The sequence below is a fragment of the Centroberyx affinis genome, unplaced genomic scaffold (genome assembly GCF_046629955.1).
Source record: "Centroberyx affinis isolate AG114_WGS23_722 - 3 ecotype Tasmania unplaced genomic scaffold, CSIRO-AGI_Caff_v1 ptg004195l_1, whole genome shotgun sequence".
NCBI lineage: Eukaryota > Metazoa > Chordata > Actinopteri > Beryciformes > Berycidae > Centroberyx > Centroberyx affinis.
The window spans coordinates 54,445-79,705 of NW_027281946.1; the positions used below are offsets into that span (position 1 = coordinate 54,445).

Sequence of the window (25,261 nt, forward strand, 5' to 3'; positions counted from 1 at the left end):
AGATACATAATTGGTGGGAGGGTCAGAAAAAAATAGTAATTTAAAACAAATTTCCTGCATTTCTACACCACCTAACCTCTTAGATTAAGTCAAGAAACAGCAACCCTGTATAATGTTAACCAAAAATGTAAAATTATGTTATATTACTAGATTTCAGCATTGAGGCGCTTACATTCATGATCTTGCATAGGCATACTAACCTAAAAAACCTATTATTGGGAATCATGAGAAAGTTTCAGAGCGACAGACACAGAGCGTCCCCGTAACCATAGCAACTCACTCTCACTCCTGCCTGCGTGCGCACGGAGCGAGAGGAGAGGGAGAGACGCAGAAGAGCTGCTGACTGAGATTACTCTGAGCAGCATGCATGGGAATAAATTACAATATAATACATTTGTGTATATTTCTCGCTATTCAGATGGTCTGAATAACTCTCTGCTGCACGGTGCTGCTCTGTCTCGTCTGTCCTGCTGTCAGTTTCCTTTTTTCGCGTCGCGACGTTATCAGTTAAGAATTTGTTTTTCACTGCGTGAGAAAATGGACTTGTGGCGTGAGAGTGTGTCTCAAAGTCTATACAAAATAGCTAATACATCTACAAGTTTGCTGATGTGGCTCGCGGTTAGAAAGGGGAAGGTCTCGCACCAAGTGGACTGAAATTTGGAAGTGTATTTCTTCTTCTTGAGACCTGTTTCAGTGGCAAACTGAGCGGAGCAGAGGGCTTGAGCGAGCGCAGCGACGAGTGACGCACGTCAGGCAGGGTCGTCTGCGCACGCTCACCTCTGCCTCTGGGCAGGGTTGCCAGGTACCAGGACACATATCCCCCACAGAAACTGAGAAACATCCATTTGATTTGTATCACTATGAAATCAGGAGATTAATGGGAGAAATTACCAATCGGGAGCACAGCGGGAGAAAGGGTTAAAAATAGGGAGACTCCCGCGAAAATCGGGAGTGTTGGCAGGTATGTACTGGGTACAGGATATATAAACAGATTAATGGATAGATGTTTAACACCAATACTTTTAATATATTTAAAAGGTTTCTTTCATATTTCACACAAAAGCAGCTCCATGAGGCTTAGCTCCATCTGTCTTTCTCAGCAGCAGTTAAGCGTGGAGTGCCTCAGGGATCTGTTGTAGGTCCTGGCCAGTTCACTACTTAGATGCTGCCCTTATTCAAAGACATTAACTTTATCTTCAGTTATGCTGATGACACTTGGTTTTACAAATAAGGACGTCTGGATGAGTCTAATTAATAAGCTACTGGTAGAGATGGTCTTAATCGTGTGAAATGTAAGCTAGCCATAATTAGCACACCAAATGACAAAAACATACAAAACCTAGTGAACAGCTTGGGAGTTACTTTTGATGCTCAATACTAATAATATTGATGACAATAACAGTTGTAACACCGGAAACTGCACACACTGGAACGGAAAGAGACAAACATGGAACCAAAGCCAGACAGATCCTCAAACTGCTGCTAAGGACCGAGGTGGAAACACTTTGAGAGCCAAAGAACCAGACGGAGGCGGAGTTATGCTTCTCTATACGGTGATCAAAACACCAAAAAAGTTTATTGCAAATAAAATAGATACAGTCGGGGCGGTGAACGAAGACGCCCTGCACAAATACAACCAGAGAAAAACTATTTCAGGTACATTTCTTTTAAAATGATGAGGGGGCTACTGAACTTCACCAAGCTGAATATGAGCATGAACCTTTTATTTTTACATCAAAATACAAAACTGTTTCATCTCTTAATAAAGCATTAACATCAATAACATCAAGCATAACAACATCAGGGCTGAATCCATCCAGTCAGCTGCTTTTCCAGGAACATCCAATTATACCAAGGCTGGACTGGACACGACCCAATCCGAGACACAAGCTGTTAAAACCCAATATAGTACGAGGATGCTTTTGGGAACTTCCCGTCTCTTCAACTCATTCTCACAGCTGATTGGCTGAGGAAGCCGGAGGTCCAACCTCTCCACCAATACGGTGTGAGAATGACATGACGAGAGAGGAAGTGAGGAAGCTGCGGGACTGGAAGGATTCAGTAGAGGAGGTTCGGTCTCCTCCCTTTACTCCTCTCCTCACACTCCTCTCAGGCCAGAACTTTAAGACAGGAAAACAAGCAGATATATTTTTAACGTAACCTTTATTTAACCAGGCAGGTAAATGCGTCTGAAGCCAAATTCTTCATCGCCCTGCCTAGTTAAATAACACTACAGATAAAACAGAGCAGGAGCTGAGCTAGAGGAAACGTTTGGTCCCTTTGGTTTCTACGGTGTCGTCTTCTCAACCTTTATTAATCCTGGCAGGGTTTTGCTGAACAGCAGCCTGCTTCACATTCAGAAAGCTACACACATTCACACCTGGCTTCATGTAATAATAATAATAATAACTCCCTCATAATTCTGAGTTATTGACTGAAAGGAAATTTAATAGAGACAGAGGGAAAAGCTTCTCCTTTCTTAACACAAATGATTGAATACACCGGCCCCTTGTTAGCCTGGGGTTTAACAGGAGACAGGAGATGCAGAATGTACCAGACTTCCATCTCGCTTGTTAAATATGAACTAATCACTCACTGCGTTTGACTTCTAGCTGTATTCACGTCTGATCAAAACAAAACAACAAAACAGGAAGCAGGGACAAGAGAAAATCAGGTGTTACCATTAGAAATGACTGGACATTAAAAATAGAAAGGTTGCACCTATATAAACTTTCAATCCAAGCTGTTGTCAGCTCAGTGCCAGAGATGACAGGATTCTGCAAAAATCTGATCTAGACCCACCACAAACCAAACAATGGACCTTATTTATACGGCGGCCATTTTGAACACTTGGGGTTGGAAACTGCCCAGAAGATTAGCATATACATATAAAATTAGCATTATGTAAACATACAAGTGAGTACCTAAGGTGAACAGTTACCAAATCAGCTAGCAATCTCGACAACAGCAACCACAACCACTTTTTGAATTTAGCAGGAATTTAGGTTGCTTACTAGCTAGTTAGTAAGCTACTAGCTAGCTACCTAGGCTAGACTCTGGTAGCTAACGATAAATAATGCACCAAATATAGTAAAACATAAACTTATGCCTCTGGATTATTGAGCTCCATTTCTTTCAGATATGTTTTTAACAGGGAATCAGTGAAATGATAAATGTTTGTATTTTGTTTGTTGGTTCACAGCAGCAGGACAGAGTTGACTTGCTCTTCCGGGTACAGTTTCCCACCCCGAATTTTCAAAATGGCCGCTGTGTGAATAAGGTCAGTAGCACCAAACAAACCAGAGCCCTACACAGACAGTTTGGTCATCGCAGTTTTTAATAGCAGCCATATTAGCACCACAATGCTAACCCATGCTCATCACTCAGTAAGTCGGTGGGTTTCAGTCCCAGTCCTGGTTTTCATGCTAGCGGTGTCATCGAGGACGACTTTACACCTGGGACACGAGGAAACCAGCAGGACAGCGACTGAAAACCACTGAGCTAACTGCTGATTTCAGACCAGCTCATCTTTAGAAGGTTGGCAGCCATGTTGGAACCACAGTCCTGCTACATGTCTGTTGCTATAGTAACAGGTGATCCTATGACAGCTGATCTTGATGTTACGGAGGACACTGGTACACATCTACAGTTCAACACTTGTTAGCTCTAGACAAGGGGCAGCAATAATATGGCGTCGACAAAATGGACAAATAATCTTCTCAATTAAAAACTAAAACCCTCGATTTGACTTTTCTTCATCTTAAAATTCTGGCCTTTTACAAAAAAAATAAAACGAAGTAAAACAAACGAAACCAACAGAAAGCGCTGATGTGATAAAGCAGAAGGCAGAGTGATCGACGCCGGGCCAAATACACCAGGAAGACGTTTCAGATCAGCGAAGCCCCGAGACAAAGAACCAACAAGTCTGATTCTGTTTCCATTACCTAGACACTAAGCTGGAGTGGTGTGTATTTTATTATTAAAGACAGGAGAGATGGGGTTTTACCTTCACAGTCTGAATGATGTGGATTGACTAACCGCAGATATGTGGGCTGTTCAAAACTTTTCAAAACGGGCTCAAATATGGTTCTTTATGCAAAGGCTTCAATTACAAAGAAAGGAAAAAGAGAAGCGCTTGTTTTACCTTATGAGTGATTTTTCCCACTTTTGAGGCTGTTTATAGGCTAAAAACCAAGCGCTTCTTCAAGTAGCAGAAAATAAACCATTTCCAGGTGTATTTAAGCCCGGGGTCTGGTGAAACAGGCTGCAAACACACAGGAACACAAACACAGATGTTTAACCACCAGACACATGCTGGGAAAGTTTGGCTGTGGCTGGAAATTTAGTCTGCTCTACCAGCCAGCCAGGCTCTTTCCTGTCCTGACAAGCAAGACATGACAACATTTTGGAATCCATCAGCCACTGTGACCGGTGTAGAAAAACATTACCATCAATCTGAAATGTTGACACTATCAAATCTGCACCGCAAAGGCTGAATTTGAACCAAAACACAAAATCTGACTTTTAACCATTTGTGGCCCAGAGGTGATTGTGTGTGCCTCCTCCCCGTTTGGACCGCCATGAGATCTGGGATCCCCAAACAGGCCTACATCTTCAGACTAAGTTTTGCTCCATTCACTTACAATAAGAAGGTGAACTTAGTCTCTAGATGCTTTTGTGATTTAAAAAAGTGATTTCCAGGTTACAAATCTAACTTCTGTTCCTGTGCGCATGCAGCCGAGAGACAAAGAGAGGAAATCATGGTAGGCACCAAGTCTGAACTGCTGTTAACGAAACAACCTTTAATAACACCACCACCACCGTTACCACGACAACAGCCGTTACCACGGAGACCAGCGGCCATTCCCATGGTTACCAGAGACAACACGTCGGCAACACGAGCCCCATCCCCTAGCAACGCAGAGGAGGAGGAGGAGGAGTGGGAGGGGCTGCGGTGAAATGTGGCGGCAGCAGGTTGGATGAAAGTGTTTGGGGGCGGGGGGGGGGGGGGGGTAGCGATGGATGCTATTGGTCCTTCTTCTCCGATTCTGACGAGTCCTCTTTAGCCTCCCCCTCCTCAGGAGAAGTCTCCTCATACCTGGAGAGAAGAAGAGGGAAGGTGAGAGTGAAGAGGAGAGAAGAAGAGGGAGAGAGAGAAGGGGACACATTTTATCATTATGATGATTAATGTGTTCACACTGTGAGCAACATGATCAACAACAGAACAACTTTTCACCGTTATCAGCCATAAACAGCCAATCAAATTTCAGTGTTTACTTGTTTCCCTACCGATGTGATTTTGTTTCATGAACAATAGTGCAAAATGAATAGTGCAAAATGTTGATTGCAGCCAATCAAAGACTCCCAAGACGTCAGGAATAAACATCTCAGAAACTAAGCTTTATAAACGGTGGATCACCGTTGGGGTCGATGATAAACTCAGTTTTTCCTGTTTATTTTCCATTAATGCTACCCAATTACTGCTTCCTAACTAGTGGTGTTATTTTTACCAAAGAAAAATATTAACACAACACAAAATCACTGTGAGAATATACTGAAATGATATAAATAGATACAGTATCTTCTGTTTCTTGGTCAAAACTTTGTAGCTGCAGTCAGAGCTTCTGGCCCCGCCCACAATCAGTCAGAATAGTGCGACACTTTAAGTCAAACACCGTGTGAACAAGCAGTAAAAGCCAACTTTGCATGACCAAGAGTCCAGCTTGGTCACAGTCATGAAACGTGTTGTACATGTAGAGGACAATATCACCTGTTACAGCTGCCAGGGGAAAAAACATCAAAAGTGTATAAAAAAATTTTTTAAAAACGTTCCAAAATTAGACATCCACCATTTAAAACCTCCTCTTACAAAACTACTGGAGTCTCTTTGAAAGATAGTATGCAACTTAAATGAAACATTACTTTCACTGACTTGAATCCTCTACATTATTGCAATATCAACATTTTCCCCCAAAATGTCTATATGGCATTTTGGAGTCGAACTCAAACTCAAATATACCTTTCGAACATCAAACGTCCAAAGCTAACTCCTCAGGAGGGAGGCTGTTTAATACAATATAAAATATTCAGCACTACATAAATACTTAGTAGGGCTGGGCGATAGTTCAATATTATCGTTTATTGTCTTTCAGTGGACTCATATCGTGATGATATGAAGATATTTTAATTTCGTGACACACATTTCTGCTGTCTAAATTGATGATGACAAGCAAATTTTACTTAAAAACTCTGATAAAATGAGGTATGGTAGGAATATTATTTGAAAATTTCAGTTTTGTTTGGCACCACACCTAACATTACCATTCGGTTCAATGAGATGAACATTCATTTGATTATTTAATGTGATTTTGCATACATGAACCATATTGTGATATATATTGATATCGAGAAAAATCCTTATGATTATCATGATATTGATTTCAACCATATCGCCCAGCCCTAGTTGTGAGTGTCTGACTCAAAGCTAAACCAACAAATTAACTACAACAGCCAATGGGAGAGCAGAGATGAGATGACAGCTCATCAGCCAGACTGACCAGTGGGCTTGTGAGTGTTCAGCAGGCAACTTTCAATACTTTGAAGATTCTTTTAGAGGTCCTGAACTAGAAAAGGAGACATTTAAGGGTTTGATTGAGGACTAGTGTTGGACTTAACGCCACATCACCATGCTGCAGTGTGGTTTGTGCTGACCAACAGTGCTGCAGCAATATGTAAAGTATAGCAACACTAGTGCGTGACTGGCTGCAGTTTAATTATTTACACAATCTCAGAACCCATCGTCTATCGGTCTGATGATGATTAGACTCTGGGGGCGACGGACAATATTTCGGGGTTTCTGTAGCCAGCGGACATCCGGGCCAAGACTTCCTCTTCCGTGCGCCGGTCATTGTTTACAGTCCGATTAGCGACTTGAGACATGAGAATGGAGTCGGAGTTGAGAGTCGACGTCTCATATGCAGATATCTGTTTATAGAGATTAGCCGAAATGTCGTCTGGACCTAAAACACCTACAGAAAGTATCAGTGTTTGTGTTTTGTACTCAACTCCAACTCATTCTCGCGTCTCAAGTTGCTAATCGGACTGTAAACAATGACCGGAGCACGGAAGAGGAAGTCTTGGCCCAGATGTCCGCTGGCTACACCGGAAACCACTAAATATTGGCCGTCGCCCCCAGAGTCTAATCGTTGTCAGACCGATAGAGGATGGGTTCAGAGATAGATTTTTACATGGCGAGGTAACACACAGGCTGGAGGACGAACAGATGAAGCGATAAATGGATGGACAGACAGAAGTGAAACAGACTGATGGACGGCTCTGCTCTGGTTAACAGGCTGTTTACCTGCCCAGGTGAGAGAGGAGAGGGAGAGTGAAAGAAGGGGGGCGGGGCCTCTACATGGAGGTGGGCTGTAACCGGCGGCGGCGGGGGGAGGAGCCGGTCGCCATAGAGACGGTATCCATGGAGCTAGCCAGGCTGGCGGGCGAGCCGCTGACAGTTGGGAAGGAAGTGAGCCTGGGAGAGCCAGGGAGAACTTCCTCTGACGACTCATAGCTAACCACAAGACAGACGGAGGGAGGGAGGAGGAGAAGAAGAAGAAAGAGAGGCAGAAAGAAAGAGAAACAGAGACAGAAAAGAAGAAAAGGGAGAAAAACAAAGAAAGAAACAAAGAAAAAGAAAGAATTGGAAGAATAGGAAGAAACAAAAGTAAGAAATAAAGACAGAAAGACAGGCGATGCCAACAGAAGAGAGGTTGTAAGAGATTGTAAGAAAAGGGGTGAGAGAGAGAAAGAGAGAAAGAGAGAGAGAGAATGTAGTGAGCTAGTATCTTAAACTCTAATGTTAAAGGCTAGTACAGAGTCTGTTGGTAAAATACTTGAGAAACAAGAAGGATGGAAGATAAGGAGGAGTGTGGAGCAGAGATGTGGGGATGAGACAGGGAGATGAGGAGAGGAGATAAGGGAGGCAAGGAAGAAAGGACGGATGAGGAAGAGGAGGAGAAGCGATGCGAGGACCAACAGAAGTGGAGAGGAATGAGGAAGAAGAGCGGAGGAGGAGTGAAGGAGGAGGAGACGACGGGAAATAAAACGATGAGGGCTGGAGGAAGTGATGGGAGCCTCATCCAATCACATGACATTCAGGGAGCTGTGGGGAGCCAATGAGACGTCAGGAACAGCCAGCCAAACAAACTCAGATTGGAGTTTGGTGCCAGGTAGAAAAGAGCTGGCCCGGGGAAGGTGGTTTGGTTGAGGATGAGGAGGATGAGACAAGACTTAAAGCAGACAGACAGGCAGGTAGACAGACAGGCAGACAGACAGGCAGACAAGGTATTACCATAAGCAGGATTCGTCTGTTAAAGACCCCATGAAGTGTCATGGAGAGCGTCATTTGCTTCTGTGTATCGACGTACTTCCAAATGAAACAGAAAGTTAGGGCAGGAAGCGTCAGTGGGAGGGGCTTATTTGAATATTCATGAGATATGGAGGAAGTGGGCGGCAGTCTGCACTCGGTTGTGGAGGAATATTCTCCTCCTCTGTCACCCGTCTCAGAAACTCACTACCTGATATCAGACAGAATTGTCAACTCGTTACACTCCATTTCCATTCCAACAATTATCAAAATTTGTTTGGATGAAATGTTTGTCTCCGCCCCCGAGTGCAAGTTGAGTCATCAACAGAAATGTGCTTCATTTTGACAGAAAATTTCTAGAAATTTACTTTTTTTGTCATTTTTTTGGACTGTTATTTTATTTAATTTCAGTTATTTTTCATTTCATGAGGTCTTTAATCTTATCTCAGTATGTTTTACTAAAGAGACGTTCCACTGGATTAGATTTGGTACATTTGAATGCGTAAATCTCTATGGGAGTTAATGCACAGTCAGCCACCAATACTGGGCATACTGGGCACCCGTAGTCAGCACCGCCATCTTGATACTACATCCATACTTTAGTCTAAGAATCCTACTTCTAACAGTTAAATCCAGGTAACATTTAGTTCAGGATGGATTATAATTTTGTAATTTAGCTTTTAGTGTTTTTCGTTGTAATACCTGGCTACAAATCAAAGTTCTTAGGAGTTTCAGATTGTTACATTATTATTATTATTATTATTTCAGCCTCTCCCTTGTTGCCAGTCCTTTAATGTAAAGCTATGTGACATCACGTTTGGATACTTTGATGGGAAATGTGCCAGTTTAACAGACTGGTTTCATTCTGTGTGTGTTTTGGGGTGGTTCGGCCTCAGCAGGGCACTCTGCTGTCCGGTGTTGGTTTGTCTATAATTGGCAATCATCAATTTCTCTATAGATTTGTCCAATCACACACCTGGTGGGATTTACTTTGGTGGAAAGAGAAAACGGCAATAACATGACCAAAACGATTTAGTTTCGACCGGCAGCTTTGCCGACCGATCGGCCGAGAGGGTTCGGCCCCGATATACAGTAGACCGATAGGAACCAGCAGGCCTGGTTGCTATGGTTACTCACCTGAACATCTCTGTGAGTTCTCCCTTTAACAGTGCTACGATGACGGGGAAGCCGACACAGGCTGGGACCAGGTACAGCAGGGCCGGCTGCAGGCACACAGGAGAACAGCAGTGTGACTCAATGATTACATATCTATTGTAGAACTGATCAATACTACACTGGTTGTCTGTGAGAAGCCCTTAACCTGAACCGATTCTAATGAGATATTTTGATCGGATTCCACACAAGTCTGCATCAATAACTTATTATTACATCATCCTGGGTTTCAGTGGAGAGTTTTGGTGTCCCATGTTGGTCTAAATGTTGTTCCAGAGGCTTTTCCTCTCTGACAAGAATAAATGTTGTTTGGCATGAACCGGGTCAAACTTAAATATATTCTGCCGTACAAAGGCAAACCGCAGTAACTACACATTCGGTCAAAATTGAGTTAGGATCATATTTGGGTTCTGTACCATCTTATTTATCTTGTGACAAAGTGTCTGGGCTGAACTAATCACCATTTTACCACTTAAAAATTATATATAAATTAATAAGGTAAACCACTGAATACGGCTGAAATAGGTTTCAAACAATTCCCATGAAACAGATAAAACAAAACAAAAAATAGTACAAATACATAGGTATTGGTAGTTACTGCACTTTGCCTTTGCATAATCCGTACAGTTGCATCAGGTGGTACAAAGACAAAGTGCAGTAACTGCATTCTAGGGGTCATAGGTCAAATTTTTGGTCAGTTTTTATATATACAAAAAATTACTTTATAATAATACAATACTTGAGCACATTATCACTTGTCTACATATAGCCTATTTTCCTGGACTTTGGATAAACTTTAAAGTCATTTTTCTCAGTTTCACTGTTTGTGTAGTTACTTCTCTTTGGCTTTGTAGAGCAGTATTGAATACCGGCACAGCCATCAGCAGCCTCAGCCCAAAAACATCAGTATTGGCCTTCAGAAATCTCCTAACTACCTCACTTCACCTCACAGCTTCCAGCGCTCCCTCAGCAGTACTGGGGAAAGTTACTAGTTACTTTACTTTGTTACAATGTTGCTCTTTACTAAAAGTAACTTGTCAGAGTTCTTTTGCGTTCCCCACTTCAAAAAGCCACCAGAGCAACATGGTTTGTGCTGAGGTCAAAGCCTTGCACAAAATTTCAAATAAACTCTTGGGACGGCTAGTATTCAGTGTTTAAATAATTATTATTCTGATGAAGGTTTTGACTCCGAAATGTCGATACATTTTCGGCAGCAGTGCAAGAGCGCAGTGTGCAGGAGTTTATTTGAAATTTTGTCCCTCATTGTTTTAAAAAGGCAATACAAGACTGTTGCTCTGTTTTGAAAAACAATAAGACAATATCTTTTTTTATCAGGCTGAGACTGACTGAGATTGTGTTTTTTCCAGTCAGCAGCATGCAAGATATTCACAACAAAAATGAAACTATATGCAAGAAAAATTAGAGAAACATCATTCTAATTGTAAAAAAAAACAACTAATAACAGATTACAAGAATTGAAAAACTAACTTGCCACAAAAAAAGAAATCTGAGTACACGTCACCCTCAACACTGCTCCTCGCTGACAGTGTCATCGTTCAAACGCACTGTAAATTATTATTAAATTAAATTATTTTTGGTCGACAGCTAACACTCTCTGATTCCTAACAGATGGCTCGTAACATTCCCCCAACTCTGTAAAAGGATTTGTACCGACGACCTTTGACCTCCAGCCTCGTACCTGCGCGTGTTTGAAGGTGTGCATGACGAAGATGGTGAGGCCCAGACCGAAGATATAGGCCAGGAAACTGGAGTAGAAATACGTCCTGCTGTTCTTCTTTAGACTGGAGAGAAAGAAAGAGAGAGTTTGAGCTTTAACAAAACTTTATTAAATAACAATCAGTCCGTCTTCATCTTGTTTTCACTCCCAAATCTGCTAGAAAACAAATGAGAGGAAAAAGACAGCAGGTGGCGAGTCAAATGACTGACAATATCAGAGACATTTTAGTGTCAAACGCAGAAGAAGAGAGAGAGAGGGACAGAGAGAGAGAGAGGGAGAGAGAGAGAGAGAGACAGAGAGAGAGAGAGAGACAAATAGAGAGAGAGAGACAGAGAGAGAGACACACAAATAGAGAGAGAGAGAGAGAGGGAGAGACACAAATAGAGAGACACAAATAGAGAGAGAGAGAGACAGATAGAGAGAGAGACACAGATAGAGAGACACAAATAGAGAGAGAGACACACAAATAGAGAGAGACAGATAGAGAGAGAGAGAGACAGACAGATAGAGAGACAGAGAGAGAGAGAGAGACAGATAGAGAGAGAGAGAGAGAGAGAGACCGACAGATAGAGAGACAGAGACAGAGAGAGAGAGAGAGAAAGAGAGAGAGAGACAGACAGATAGAGAGACAGAGACAGAGAGAGAAAGAGAGAGAGAGAGAGAGAGTTACCTGACGTCGAAGCGCAGCAGCAGGGCGATGAAGATACCGGGGATGACGATGTCGCCCAGACCCAGCATGGCAAAGTTACTGGCTTCCAGACCTCTCTCCAACAGATCCTGAGGAAACACCACTGTGTGTGTGTGTGTGTGTGTGTGTGTGTGTGTGTGTGTGTGTGTGTGTGTGTGTGTGTGTGTGTGTGTGTGTGTGTGGTGGGAGAAGTGAGAGAGCAAGAGAGACAGAGAGAGAGATGTGAAGAAGGCACAATCACACTGTTTTCCTCTCTACGTTGTAATACACTTGAGTAAAAAAGTAAAAAATAACAAAGAAAAACACAAACATAGACATATACTGTACATACATACACACACACACACACACACACACACACACACACACAGGGTCTGAAATTTATTTTCTGTCTCACCTGCCAAGGACTGGTACTCAAAGAAAAAAATAAACGCCAACAATTGTTTTTACTGACCAAAATCATTCATCTACATGTTTTAGAGAAATAGTGTCACCAGTCTTCAATGCTATTTTGAGTACAGGATCAGGGACTGTGTGAAATATTCAATAAAAACACGAGCAGATCACTCACTTCTGCAAGGATCTTTTTTTGGTCTTGGTCTCCATTTTTACTTCTTGGTGGCCTCACACCGGCTTCTACTCAGTTTCTACTAACGTTAGGGTAGTTAATCCAGCAAGTTTAGATGCTGCTGATTTGTGTAGAGCAGCATAACAGGCAGCCAATAAGGAGCCTGTTTGATACAGAGCCATTACTTTGCTTTGATTTGATTGGCTCATGGGCAGAGAGAGTGTACGGTGGCCAGGAGGGACAAAGACCAAAGACTGTATATAACCGAGTTGTTCAAATGTTATCGTCTTAAAACGTTAGCGTCCAGTGTGGAGGTGACCCTCACTGATTTTTTCCTCCAGAGAATCATTTTACTGACATTTGGCACTTAGCGGGGGGGAATTCAGACCTTGCACACAGTCTTCTACTTACATTTGATAGGAGCCTCGAAGGACTTGGCAACTGTTACCATGACGTTGGTTCCAAACACCTGGCAACAGAGAGTTAGCAGCATAGGATTAGAACAGACGAATAGAGATGCATCCTATTTCTGTAGCAGTTCTGACTGTGTAAGTGTTTTATGTTGTGTTTATTTCAGTGTGTGTGTGTGTGTGTGTGTGTGTGTGTGTGTGTGTGTGTGTGTGTGTCGCCTGTGTGTCTCACCCAGAAGACGTCGTAGACGAACAGCCCGCCCAGCAGGATGCAGCCGGTGCTGACGTTGTTCAGGTGCAGCAGCTCCACGCCGTTCAGGGCAAACGCCAAGCCAAACAGGTTATTGGCTATCCAGTGCTGTGATGTCACAAAAAGCCCTGACAGGTTATTGGCTATCCAGTGCTGTGATGTCACAAAAAACCCTGACAGGTTATTAACTATCCAGTGCTGTGATTATACAAAAACCCTGACAGGTTATTAACTATCCAGTGCTGTGATGTCACAAAAACCCTGACAGGTTATTAACTATTATGTGCTGTGATGTCACAAAAACCCTGACATGTTATTAACTATCCAGTGTTGTGATGTCACAAAAACCCTGACAGGTTATGAACTATTATGTGCTGTGATGTCACAAAAACCCTGACAGGTTATTAACTATTATGTGCTGTGGTGTCACAAAAATCCTACCAGCTTATTAACTATCCAGTGATGTGATGTCACAAAAGAAAAACATGAACATCTTATTGGTCACAAAAACACAAACACACCATTGACTACCTGGTTCTGTGATGTCATAGAAACAGCTGTCACAAAACAAGTGTATTTAAGTTGTGCCTTTGTGCCCAATAACATCTTATATATTACTGTTAAATTATATGAATAATATTAAACATTACCTTTTTGAGCAGGTACCAGACTCCCACCACACTGCTGATGAGCAGACACACCAGATTCTTGGTGTCAAACTCATAGTTGACTATTTCTGGAGAGAGAGAGAGAGATATGGGTCTTTATTTTCTGTGTTAGGTTATCCTAATTGTGTCTCTATAATCCAAAGAGGCTTGATCCAATGTCAAGTTTGTACACAGGGGAATCAAACTAAACCACACTATCTAGACTTCTGACTTATATTGTAGTTGACACTTTTCTGGATATTCATATTGGAATTAAATTTGTGAGAAAAACGAAAAGTTCAGGCAAAATATGCTGTGGGAACATTTTAGAAGGTTAAAACGGTGAGTTGGGACACCAAAACCTGACGTTTACCGCCGATGTTTTAGATCGCTGAAACATTTTCTTGTAGCTGCTGGAAATATCTGGAGGTGACATCACCTTGTCTACGATTGGCCAGTTATCCACCAAGAAGAAAAATACACCAAACTACTAAATGGACCCAGAAATGCAACGTACATCACCAACAGCTGTTTTAACAGTGTTAAAGTGTTTGTTGAGAATCACTGTTTTAGGGGGTAGTTTTCCTTTAATACCAACGTAAACAGTGTTTTTGTTACAGTGGGGTGTTGGGGGCCAGGACTCACCCTCCTTGGACTCTCCGGAGCCCTGAGTGAAGAGCAGCTGGTACTGTTTGTTAGGGAGAGTGGCTGGAAACACCCGGGACATCAGAGGACTGGAGGGAGAGACAAAGAAGTAAAATAAAACCCGTCTCTTACATTACAATGCAATTAATTTGCTTTTCGGAACCTACAGAATCCCATAACGCACTTGTGTCGTTGTGTGTGTGTGTGTGTGTGTGTGTGTGTGTGTGTGTGTTACCTCATGGTGTGAGACAGAGCCAGGATCCCCAGGACAAAGAAATAGACAGACAGCAGCAGGTTGATGTACTCCTGAGAAAATACCTGCAACCGAAAAAAACAAAAACAAAATGTCAAATATAATATCAGCCATTGGTGGATGTCTTTATCCAAAACAGTAAAATGAGAACATAAGTTTTTGTTTTTTTTTCCTCTACCTAGCCATCATTTAGAGGTCCTAGTCTCTTCTAAAGGTCAAACCAGGTGGTAAAATAGCCGATGTGAGTAATTTGGGTTAATTCCATAATTCTATCACATGAAGCCCCTGAAAAAGGCCTGAGGAAACCCTGAGTTACCTTGAAGAAGAGGTACAGTCCAAACAGAGTACAGCTGGCGATGATGGGAAACCTCGCCGCATCTCTACTGGTGATGGTCTCTGGCATGTCAGATGAGTTCTGCAGAGAGAGAGAGATAGAGGAGGAGGACAGAGAGATGTTGTGGTTTTTAGTGATAGTGACAAAAACAACTGTAACCCATTTAAAGTCAGGGGAAACTCACCACACAACCAACAAACACACACAGTGAGTTAAAGTTAGCCACCACAGTTCCATCTATTGAAGTGAACGGGTTCCAAAAAGGGCAGAAAATAAGCATCAAATTTCTCCTAACAGCTTGTGCAGCATAATCCAATGTTTAGTTGACAAGCAAGTCCCAAAGGACTAGATTTATGCAGTGTTATTCTAGGTAGAGCACATGGTAACTACTTCTTGAATAGTGTGGCAAATAAAATGACAATTTACACAAGAAGCAGCAGTTACCGTTTCCTCTACCTAGAATACCACAACATGAGACCTGGCCAAGACAGCAGCAATTTAAATATACATAAAGTTACAGATAATACAACAAAGATATAAACTTACAAAATAGAAACATAAAACTGTACTGTGTTAAAAACAAATTAAAATCAAGTGCAATGAAATTTGGATTGGGGGTAAAATAACTACATTTAGACACAGTCACAGCTCCCTATTCAATGTGTTTCCAAGTCTTTAAATTCATCAAGGGTAATCAAATTTTCCATTGTTTGGTGGATGAACAAACTTATGTGGAGTTTCCACTGACATGAGGGTGAGCAGATCATCACTGAATTTTAATTTTGGGCTGAACTGTTCCTTTAGGCTCTGCAGGTTGTCTTTAGTGTTGAGGTTTGTCCTCTGTGGCCCTGCTGTCCTCAACACCATGCTTAGCTCTTAACTGCTGCTATTAGTGAAACCAAAAGACATAGAAGTGGAGCCACTAGAGCAGAACTGCTACAGTCCCTGAGGAGAGGAGTCTGACAGTCACCTACATCTATATTCTCCTCCATTCACCCCCCTGGGAGGGAAACTGGGTCAGAGGAGAGGAGAGAGGAAAGAGAGGAGAGGAGAGGGAAGAAGAGAGGAGAGGAGAGGAGAGGAGAAAGGAAAGAGGAGAGGAGAGAAAGGAGAGGAGAGAAGAGGAGAGGAGAGGAGAGGAGAGGAAAGGAAAGAGGAAAGGAGAGGAGAAAGGAAAGAGGAGAGGAGACAGGAAAGAGAGAGGAGAGGAGGGGAGGAGAGGACAGGAGAAAGGAAAGAGGAGAGGAGAGGAGAGGAGAAAGAAAGAGGAGAGGAAAGGATAGGAGAGAGGAAAGAGAGAGGAGGGGAGAGGAGAGGAAAGGAGAGGAGAAAGGGAGAGGAGAGGAAAGAGGAAAGAGGAGAGGAGCGTTGTCTGTGCCTCTGCAGGTTGTGTTCTGCTGAATGGAAACACTCTTCTTTACAGTTCTGCTTTTCATTTCCTCCTGGTCTCCAGTGATAAGGACTCACTCAGAGCTGAGCATGGTTTCTGAGCATTCGGCCACCTTCACTTCCTTCACTGTAGAGCTTTACCAACCTCCAGTTCACCAGGAGCGCTGCTCTGCAACACCCAGAGGGCCAACAGTCCAACCCAAAAAGTGTGTATTGGAGAGCAGCGCCGCGTAAAGCTCTACAGTGAAGTGAGTGAGGACATTTTCATTCAAAGATGGCAAAAACTAGGAAAATGAGGCCCATGTTCAAATAATAACCAGAATTATCCTTTAATGTTTTAGCTTCATACAGGTTTTCTATTGTCACTCCACTGGCAGCCATGACTTCCCCAAAGCATCTGCAACTAGGGCTGGGCGATATGGTTGAAATCAATATCATGATAATCATAAGGATTTTTCTCAATATCAATGTATATCACGATATGGTTCATGTATGCAAAATCATGTTAAATAATCAAATGAATGTTCATCTCATTGAACCGAATGTTAATGTGTGTGGTGTTAAACAAAACTGAAATTTTCAAATAATATTCCTACCATACCTCATTTTATCAGAGTTTTTAAGTAAAATTTGCTTGTCATCATCAATTTAGACAGCAGAAATGTGTGTCACGATATTAAAATATCTTCATATCATCACCATATGATTCCACTGAAAGAGGATAAATGATAATATTGAATTATCGCCCAGCCCTAATCTGCACAACACTGCTAGCTATCAAAGTTAGGTTCCTGCAGGACTAGAACATGTCAGAAGAGCCATTATACATCGGGAACAGGAACGCCGAGCAAAAACGTAAAATCTAATCATCAATCAATTCCCATAATGCACAGCTAGCCATGCTTTATTGGTGTCCGTGTTAATTCTTGTGGTAACCAGGAAGCTAGTTAGCATCATCTCCTGTCTGTTATTCTCATGTATGTAATGTAACATTTCAAAATACTTTTCAGGCAGAACGCAGATGTTGGTGGCTGGTGTCTAAAAGCCTTGACACTAGGGCTGAACAATTAATCAATTTTATCGAAATTGCAATATGGCCTACTGCAATTTTCAAATCGCAGGAGGCACAATATTTGTTAAAGGTGAAATGTGTCAAAATACCATTTTAAATTAAATATTGTGGTGCTGCAGAGATGTCCTGGCCTACACATCATATTCTACAGACTTAAGAAAACATCTTTGTTTGGTACAGATCCCTGCAAAAATCACACCATAATCATTTTAATGTTTTTCAATAAAAATGAGATTAATGATGTAAAAAATTATCATTCCCTCTAATATCGCAAATCGTATCCCAATATCAGTCAGTTTTTCAAAATCGTTCAGCCCTACTTGACACCCTAAAATGGGGTTTTTACAATACATCAGCCAGAAAGGTAGCAGGGTGGCCTAGTGGTTGGAGAGGCTGTCCTGTCACTGGAGGGTCACAGGTTTGATGCCCAAAACATCCATTAACAGCCATGTGCCCTGTCACAGTGTCCTGAGCCACACACTGAGCCTTCCTGCTCAGCAGCTCCAGGCTAAAATGTCTCCAATGTCATTTTAGTTTTAGTAGGTTACTGTTCAAGAAACCAGCAGTGATTTTACAAACAGTGCATGTGTGTGTTTCTGTGCCAACAGCGACTCTAATACTCACTCTGTACCCAGAATCGTAATCATTTTCTCCAAGCACCTACAGACAGACAGGTGGGCAGACAGACAGACGGACAGAATGGATGGACAGACAGATGTGCACAGACAGACAGAGAGAGACAGGGATCAGAAAGGCAGCGGAAAGGAGAAGGGAAAGCAGGGCCCAACATTAACCCGCCAAGTATCCAGGGCTGAAACTACCATTGTTACCATTATTGATTAATCCATCAATGATTTTTTTGATTAATCAGTCTATAAAATATTAAAATTTGCCCATCACAAGTTACCAGAGCCCAAAGTGATTCTTCAAATTTCTTACTTAGTCCGACCAGCAGCCAGAAAAAACCCAAAGCATTCATTTTATAATGATTTGAAACAGAGAAAAGCAGCAAATCTCAGCATTTGTGAAGCTGGAACCAGCATATGTCTCGTATTTTTACTTGATAAATTACGAAAACAATTAATCGATACTCTAAATTATAATCGATTAATTTTCTGTTGATCGACTAATCAAGTGTCAAACAGCGGTAAAATGAGTCTTCAGTGGCTGCTAACAATTTTAGATAACAACTTTGAATGCCAGTTATATTCAGTCTTTATTCTTAGTCTGTTCTCAAACTTTGTCCCTGCTGGCCACCGTACACTCTCTGACTGTGAGCCAATCAAAAGAAAGCAAAACAATGGCTCTGTATCAAACAGGTTCCTGATTGGCTACGTGTTAGTAGTACAGTCGTACAGTAGAGCCAGTAGAGTCAGAATTTCTATTTCTTTGCTACCTGGAGAGTTTCAAATTAAACACACAGTTCCTCATTCTATATACAAATTAACAGTGAAAACAGGCAGGGTTGCATATTAAAAATGTGCATTAATTATTTTAGCTGGTAACAATTACTTTTGGCATTGTTTTTAGTTTAGTGGCCCTTGGCAGGTGAGGCAGAAGTTAATTTCGGACACTGAGGGAAAGCCCCCCGGGGCTGATGGGTAAACATCAGGAAGGAAGAGTGAAAAACCTTTTGCACGAAAAGAAGAAATAATTGAAAAGATTAAAGATGATTGCTCTCACTAAATTGGAGTTTATATTTACAATTTAAATGGAAAGACCCAACCCTGAAGGAAAGACATGAAGCAGCTGAGGTGCGCTCGATTCATCGTCCCAGACACTTAAACCAATGGTTCTCAACCTTTTTCATATCAAGGACCCTAATTTAGTCCACATTAGGGCCACAGACCCCCATTTGATGAGGTTTTGTCTCTCGGACCCAAATCTGAGAATATTTTTTATTGTCAGATATGATTTTGTCCAGAATCCCATGACTATCTGTACTGTAGGTAGAGAGATAACAGTGAAACTATGATCAAAATAGTTATTCTAAAATGACAAAATAATGATGTTTAACAATTCATCAATTTGCTGGGGACCCCCTGGAATGCCCTCAAGGACCCCTGGTGATCCCCAAACCCCATGTTGAGAACCACTGACTTTAACAGCCTCAGAAATGAACAAATCGCTCAGAAGTTTGTTGTGATTTTCAAAGAAATCAAAATGTGTTCCAAGTTAGTATTTCAGTTCAGTAGAGAAATGGATCACACAGCAAACAGCCCAAACACCACAGAGCAAACAGAGACATGGAGAGGATCAAAACACTGAAGTGTAAATGTTGGAGTCGGTTATACAGCAGGCAGTTTCCACCAAGAAGCTGACTGATCACAGACGCCATCCAGACGTGTGATAAGTCTCATAAAGCATGACCAGCTGTGGTTTAACAGTTGGCATTTATAAATTAAATGATAAAATAAACTCAACATTAAATGACCCTACACGTTAAAGGCAATCAAGCTGTTTAAAATGCACTAATTATTCAAGCAAACTGTTTTGGATTTTTCGCCCCACCAAAAAGCTGGAGCAGGATTTTCAGCAAGCTAATCTCTGTGTAAATAACTTGTATTCATTTATTTATTTTACATTTTGTGAGTGTGTATTTTATGCAAGCAGATGTGATATGATGTGAAAACTGTTCTGTACTTTTAAACCCACACACCCGAGGCCTATAAGACACAGCAGCTCATGTTTACTAAGCACAGAGCCAGTCAGTGTTACATTAGCCCAGTCTCATCCACTCTGTTAGCTTCCACAGGTTCCACAGGGATTTTTAATTAACATTAGCCACAAGAATTTTATTGTGAAATAATGGTTCTCCAAGATCATTAAACATTGCTTGACCCAGTTAGGACCTCATTACACTGATGAAGAATTATTTATCTAATTATATTTTTTTTATGATTATTACAACCATTATAACTATTATTATTATTAATCTATTTTTTTCTTCTTTTTTTAAACTTGTTTTGGCCTATTCACCTGCCTCTGTACATATTCTGATTTCATGCAACTACATTTGTGTATGTGTGTGTGTGTGTGTGTGTGTGTGTGTGTATGTGTATGTATTGTATATGTGTGTCTAGATTGGTGGCCATGTTACGTGATCCCCAGATATGTATGTATGTACCGTATATGTTATATGTTGTTATATGTTGTATATATATTTAAAAAAACAAAAAAACACATTGCATGTACTTAAAAGGTGGCCAGGGAGGGAAATTAAAGGAGAACACCAATGTCATCAACCCATTTACTGCTGTCTGCAGCTAGTTTAGTTTACATTACGATTGTGTACCGTTACGATTCGATTACGGACCAACAGCAGGCGGAGCTGCGGCTCTGTGGACGACCCTCGGCTTCGCTCCGGCTCCAGAAAAATGTCAACATGGCGGCGATCGTAAACCCGATCTTTTGGCTTCAAAACGGCCCTTCAGAAACCTGCGGGTGACGTCACACTCACCGCTCCATCTGTTTGATGATGTTTGATGACGACGATGTGCAGCGCCAGTGTTGCAAACTGTATGCACAAGCCAATATGCTGGCACGCAAATTTAATATGTGTACAGATGATGTTAAAACAGCTCTTTTTAAAGCCTACTGTACTCCACTCTACACAGCCCACCTGTGGTGCAGTTATAGTAAAGCAAAAATGAGAAAGCTTCAGGTGGCATATAATGACACATTCAGAATGTTGCTTAAGCTCCCAAGATGGACGAGTACAAGTGTTTGTGACTAGCAATGTTCCCTCCTTTCATGCTGTGTTGAGGAAATTTCATGGATAAATTTATGTGTCGGCTAATTGATTCAAAAAAATGTAATTATAATGGCTTTAACTGAGCCTGCACAAAGTGACACAAGGTATTCCTCTTGTTTTTTGGAAACACTGGAACAAATGTCTGTATGTGTTTTAATCACTTGTGGACTTGTGAACTGCCATGACCTCATACATATTTCTATGCTGTTTTGTCCTCGTATTGTACTTTTTATATTTCTCTTTCTTTGCTGATATGGACCTATGTGTCTGAAATAAAGTTAAATTGAATTGTTTTACAGTGTATGGTGCAGACAGCAGACAGGAAGCCAATTACGATGTTCGATACCATGGAAAATATCACAATATTCACAAAATGTCACCTCTTTGCTGCCTCTGAGAAACAGATGGGCGGATAGACAAAGAGATGGAGAAAGGGGTGGAAGGACAGAGGGAGGGATGGAGGGATTGAGAAGGAGAGATGGATGGATGGATGGAGCGGTGCTTTGAAGTCAGCTGACTGAGTGACAGGTTGGATCCTACCAGTCAGTAAACTGAGCAGGTCTTAACCTACTAGGAGGACTGGACAGTAATACAATACTATTGTTTATCGTCTTTCACTGGAGTCATATTGTGATGATATGAGATTGTGATATTGTGGCATGAATTCCCTTTGTCTAAATTGAAAATAAACAAAGTTGTTGTCCTCAGGTTAGACAAATCTCACAATGAGAAAAAGTGAAACATTTACCTTTTTTTTATATATTTTTATAAAAGCTGTACACCATCAGGCTACAAAGATTGTCTTTGGGTCATTTTTTACCCAGCAGTTATTAATTCAATTACAGACTAATTGAAGTGTTTATGAATGATTTGTAGTAACTATGAAGCATGGTAAAGAACGTGAGGCAATTTTCTCTTCATCTGTCTCCCTCTCCTCTCTCTTTCGTACAAAAATATGCATATACACAGACATACAAACACACATACAGAACACACATACAGTATATCAGTGATTCTCAACCTTTTTCATATCAAGGACCCTAATTCTGCACACATTAGAGCCACAGACCCCAGTTTGATGAGATTTTGTCTCTCAGACCCAAATCTGAGAATATTTTTATTGTCAGATACGATTTTGTCCAGAACTCCATGACTATCTGTATTGTAGGTAGAGAGATAACAGAGAAACTATAATCAAAACAGTCATTCTTCTACATTCTCTAACTGTGTTAACTTCTTGTAAATGAAATAATGGTGAAGTTTAATAATTCATCAATTTGCTGGGGACCCCCTGGAACACCCTCAAGGACCCCTGGTGGTCCCCAGACCCCACGTTGAGAACCACTGCAGTATATACATGGCATCAAATGGAGTTCCAGTATTTTACTCTCTCTCATTCACACACACACACACACACACACACACAGTGAGAAAGAGAGATTGTGTGTGCATGAACTCAGACAAAACAAAAACTTTCCTGTGCAGGTGCAGCTTTGCCCCCCTTATTGCCCCCCACCTGACCGGATTTAGAAATGAAGTTTTCTCTCTCGAGGAAATGAGTTTTCTCGCAAGAAATAGAGTCAGGTGTGGCGGGGTCATAATGTTACAAAGGTGCTTCAATACCAGTCCTCTCATGTGTGTTTTGCAGTAAAAACGAGTGGTGTACTGTACACTGAATAAATACAGTCTCCTGGACTGTGAGGTAGGAAAACACAGTTATTCCCCAAGTTGCTGATAAGTGACAGGTTGGATCTTCATGTAAAACAGATTTTGGGTTTAAATGAAGAGGCTTTATACAGAATATGAATATTACACAAGGGTTAAAATCTGACAAAATGAGGTATGAAACATTTTGAGGAATATTATTTGAGTTTTGTTCAACAACACACTTAACATTACCATGCAATTTAAAGCGATTAACATCAATTTGATTATTTAACATGTGATTTTGCATAAATACACCATATCGTGATATATATTGATATTGGAAAGAAACCTCAGGATTATCATGATATTGATTTCAGCCTTATCGCCCAGCCCGGCTACCTGTCAGGTCACTGAGCTACAGGTTGTATCCTACCAGTCAATATATTTAGCTGTAGGCTGCATCCTGCTGTCAGGAAGCATCAGCTCTAGCAGAGTGTGTGTGTGTGTGTGTGTGTGTGTGTGTGTGTGTATGTATGTGTGTGTGTGTGTGGTTTTTACCGTTGCCTAAAGCTAATCTGCACACTGCGCATGTCTCCAAAAACCGCAAAAGGGCGCAAGTCCCTCTTGTACACGTCTCTCTCTCTCACACACACACACACACACACACACACACACACACCACTATATGATGCTGTGTTGCCTGCGAGAAAAGCCGACGTTAAGTTACGTGTCAACTCCTGGAAGTCAGTTTTGGCGCATATATCTCTTCCACAAATTGGTTTAGCATCATTTCTGCCGTGTTCTGCTTTGTGCGTCTTAATATGTTTTAGCTAAATTAATATTAGCCGCTCTGGGGTCAGCTAATGTAATGTTAACATGACGTTTGGCCTAGTTGGTCAGCTTAGGGCAGCAGGTAAAACTTTGACAGCTGCTATAGACTGAGTGCCAGCTGGTAAACACTGGTTCTGACCCGGCCGGCCGGGGGTGTGGAGGTAAATAACATTAAAGAGCTAAAGGGCAAACTGGGATCACCATAAGGCAAACCACCACCAATATACACACAAATCAATTCTACTAATGTTTTATCCCGTTAAAAGCTTGTATCACCATGCATCTTACGGCTTCACACACAGCAAGGTGGTCGAGTTGCAGCAAGTTGATATTCAGACTTTTAAGAGAAGTTTAGGGGCAGTTAGCATGAAATACAAGACCGAATCCGCAACTGAAATAAATGTGAAAATGAAAACAATTAGTCCTAGGCTAAATTCTCAACGGATAACAGCATGAAACCGAAAAACATTTAAAGACCTCTAAGACTAAATTTGAGACTTACAGTGCTTAACGTTAGTTAAACTTTTTACAATACCGAATTTGCATAATACAATAACAGATATTTTAGGACCTGTTCGGGACATGCAGACACCATGAAACCCTGACGAACCGAATGTAACGTTAGCTAGCTGAGTTAGCTAAGCTAGCTGTGGAGGCTAACGGCAGCCGGGTGAAAACACCGAGGTCCGTCCAGATTGCCGTGCAGTTACCTTTGATTTGGAGCAGGTGACGGACCGCAGGGCTCCGAAGAAGATGGGCAGGAGGGCCATGAACACCAGGCTGCCATATGCCAGCGCCGTGCCCTCCGGGCTGGCCACGAATTTAGCCGTAGCGTTCAGCGCCTCGGTCCCGTTGGACTCCGTGGCGTTCAGGGCGTCCAGCGCGGAGGCCTCCGGGGCCAAGGCCGAAGCTTGTTCCGCTTCAGACATTGTTTTTCCAGGGATGTTTCAGGGGAAAGTCGGTGGTGGTCGAGCTGTGACAGAGACTGAATGAGAGCTGGAAGCTGACCTGTGTGTTTCTCATTCATCTACGGTGCTTCTCTCTGTAAGGCCACGTTTCCTAAAGCGGTGAGCAGAGAGGAGGAAGAAGCGGTGAGCTCTCACTCTGCCTCTGTTTCCGGGTACCACAAACATCACTGTGCAGCACCTGCTCGCAGCATTGGCCTTAATGGAAATGTAGTGAATTTATATAGAAGCGTATCGCATGCATAATTCAAATGGAAATGTAATATGTAAAATGGCCATGCAATCCTACATTTGAATTTAAATTTGCCACTTGTATGTGCAGTTTTTGGCTCAAAATTAAAATTAAAATCCAATAATGTCATTTGCATTTGACATTTCCTATACTAGTAACGTTATTGACATTTCATTTAAACACGCTTTATTTTGAGCTTTATTCAAACGATGATGCAAAATTAAAAGTATTTCCCGAACTGCATAGATATTTCATGTGATTATGCAATAATGGTGTCAAAATTATAATTTATATGTCATT

The 25,261-nt window shown here is 41.6% G+C and overlaps 1 protein-coding gene across 2 annotated transcripts; it reads right to left on the reverse strand.

The window, feature by feature from the left end:
* Window positions 1-1,544: 1,544 nt before the first annotated feature.
* On the reverse strand, window positions 1,545-24,860 carry hm13 (histocompatibility (minor) 13). Of its 2 annotated transcripts, XM_071542855.1 has the most exons (12): window positions 24,475-24,860; window positions 15,054-15,152; window positions 14,720-14,802; window positions 14,485-14,573; window positions 13,843-13,928; window positions 13,175-13,300; window positions 12,944-13,001; window positions 11,947-12,067; window positions 11,238-11,340; window positions 9,503-9,588; window positions 7,415-7,570; window positions 1,545-5,098 (listed from the first exon to the last, which is right to left on the reverse strand). In XM_071542855.1, exons 1-12 carry the CDS (start codon window positions 24,691-24,693, stop codon window positions 5,026-5,028), a joined length of 1,299 nt encoding a protein of 432 aa, XP_071398956.1. In that variant the 5' UTR covers window positions 24,694-24,860; the 3' UTR covers window positions 1,545-5,025. The 2 variants fall into 2 exon arrangements, with proteins under 2 accessions (XP_071398956.1, XP_071398957.1); XM_071542856.1 differs by lacking the exon at window positions 7,415-7,570 and having other exon boundaries at window positions 24,475-24,695.
* Between the last annotated feature and the right edge of the window lie 401 nt (window positions 24,861-25,261).

Excerpts from the sequence above, each read along its gene's own strand:
- hm13 (XM_071542855.1), bottom strand. The coding sequence starts at position 24,693 with ATGTCTGAAGCGGAACAAGCTTCGGCCTTGGCCCCGGAGGCCTCCGCG. Across the intron at positions 9,589-11,237 it reads ACACCTTCAAACACGCGCAG|CCGGCCCTGCTGTACCTGGT; the intron begins GTACGAGGCTGG and ends GTGTGCCTGCAG. Across the intron at positions 7,571-9,502 it reads GAACTCACAGAGATGTTCAG|CTATGAGTCGTCAGAGGAAG; the intron begins GTGAGTAACCAT and ends TCTTGTGGTTAG.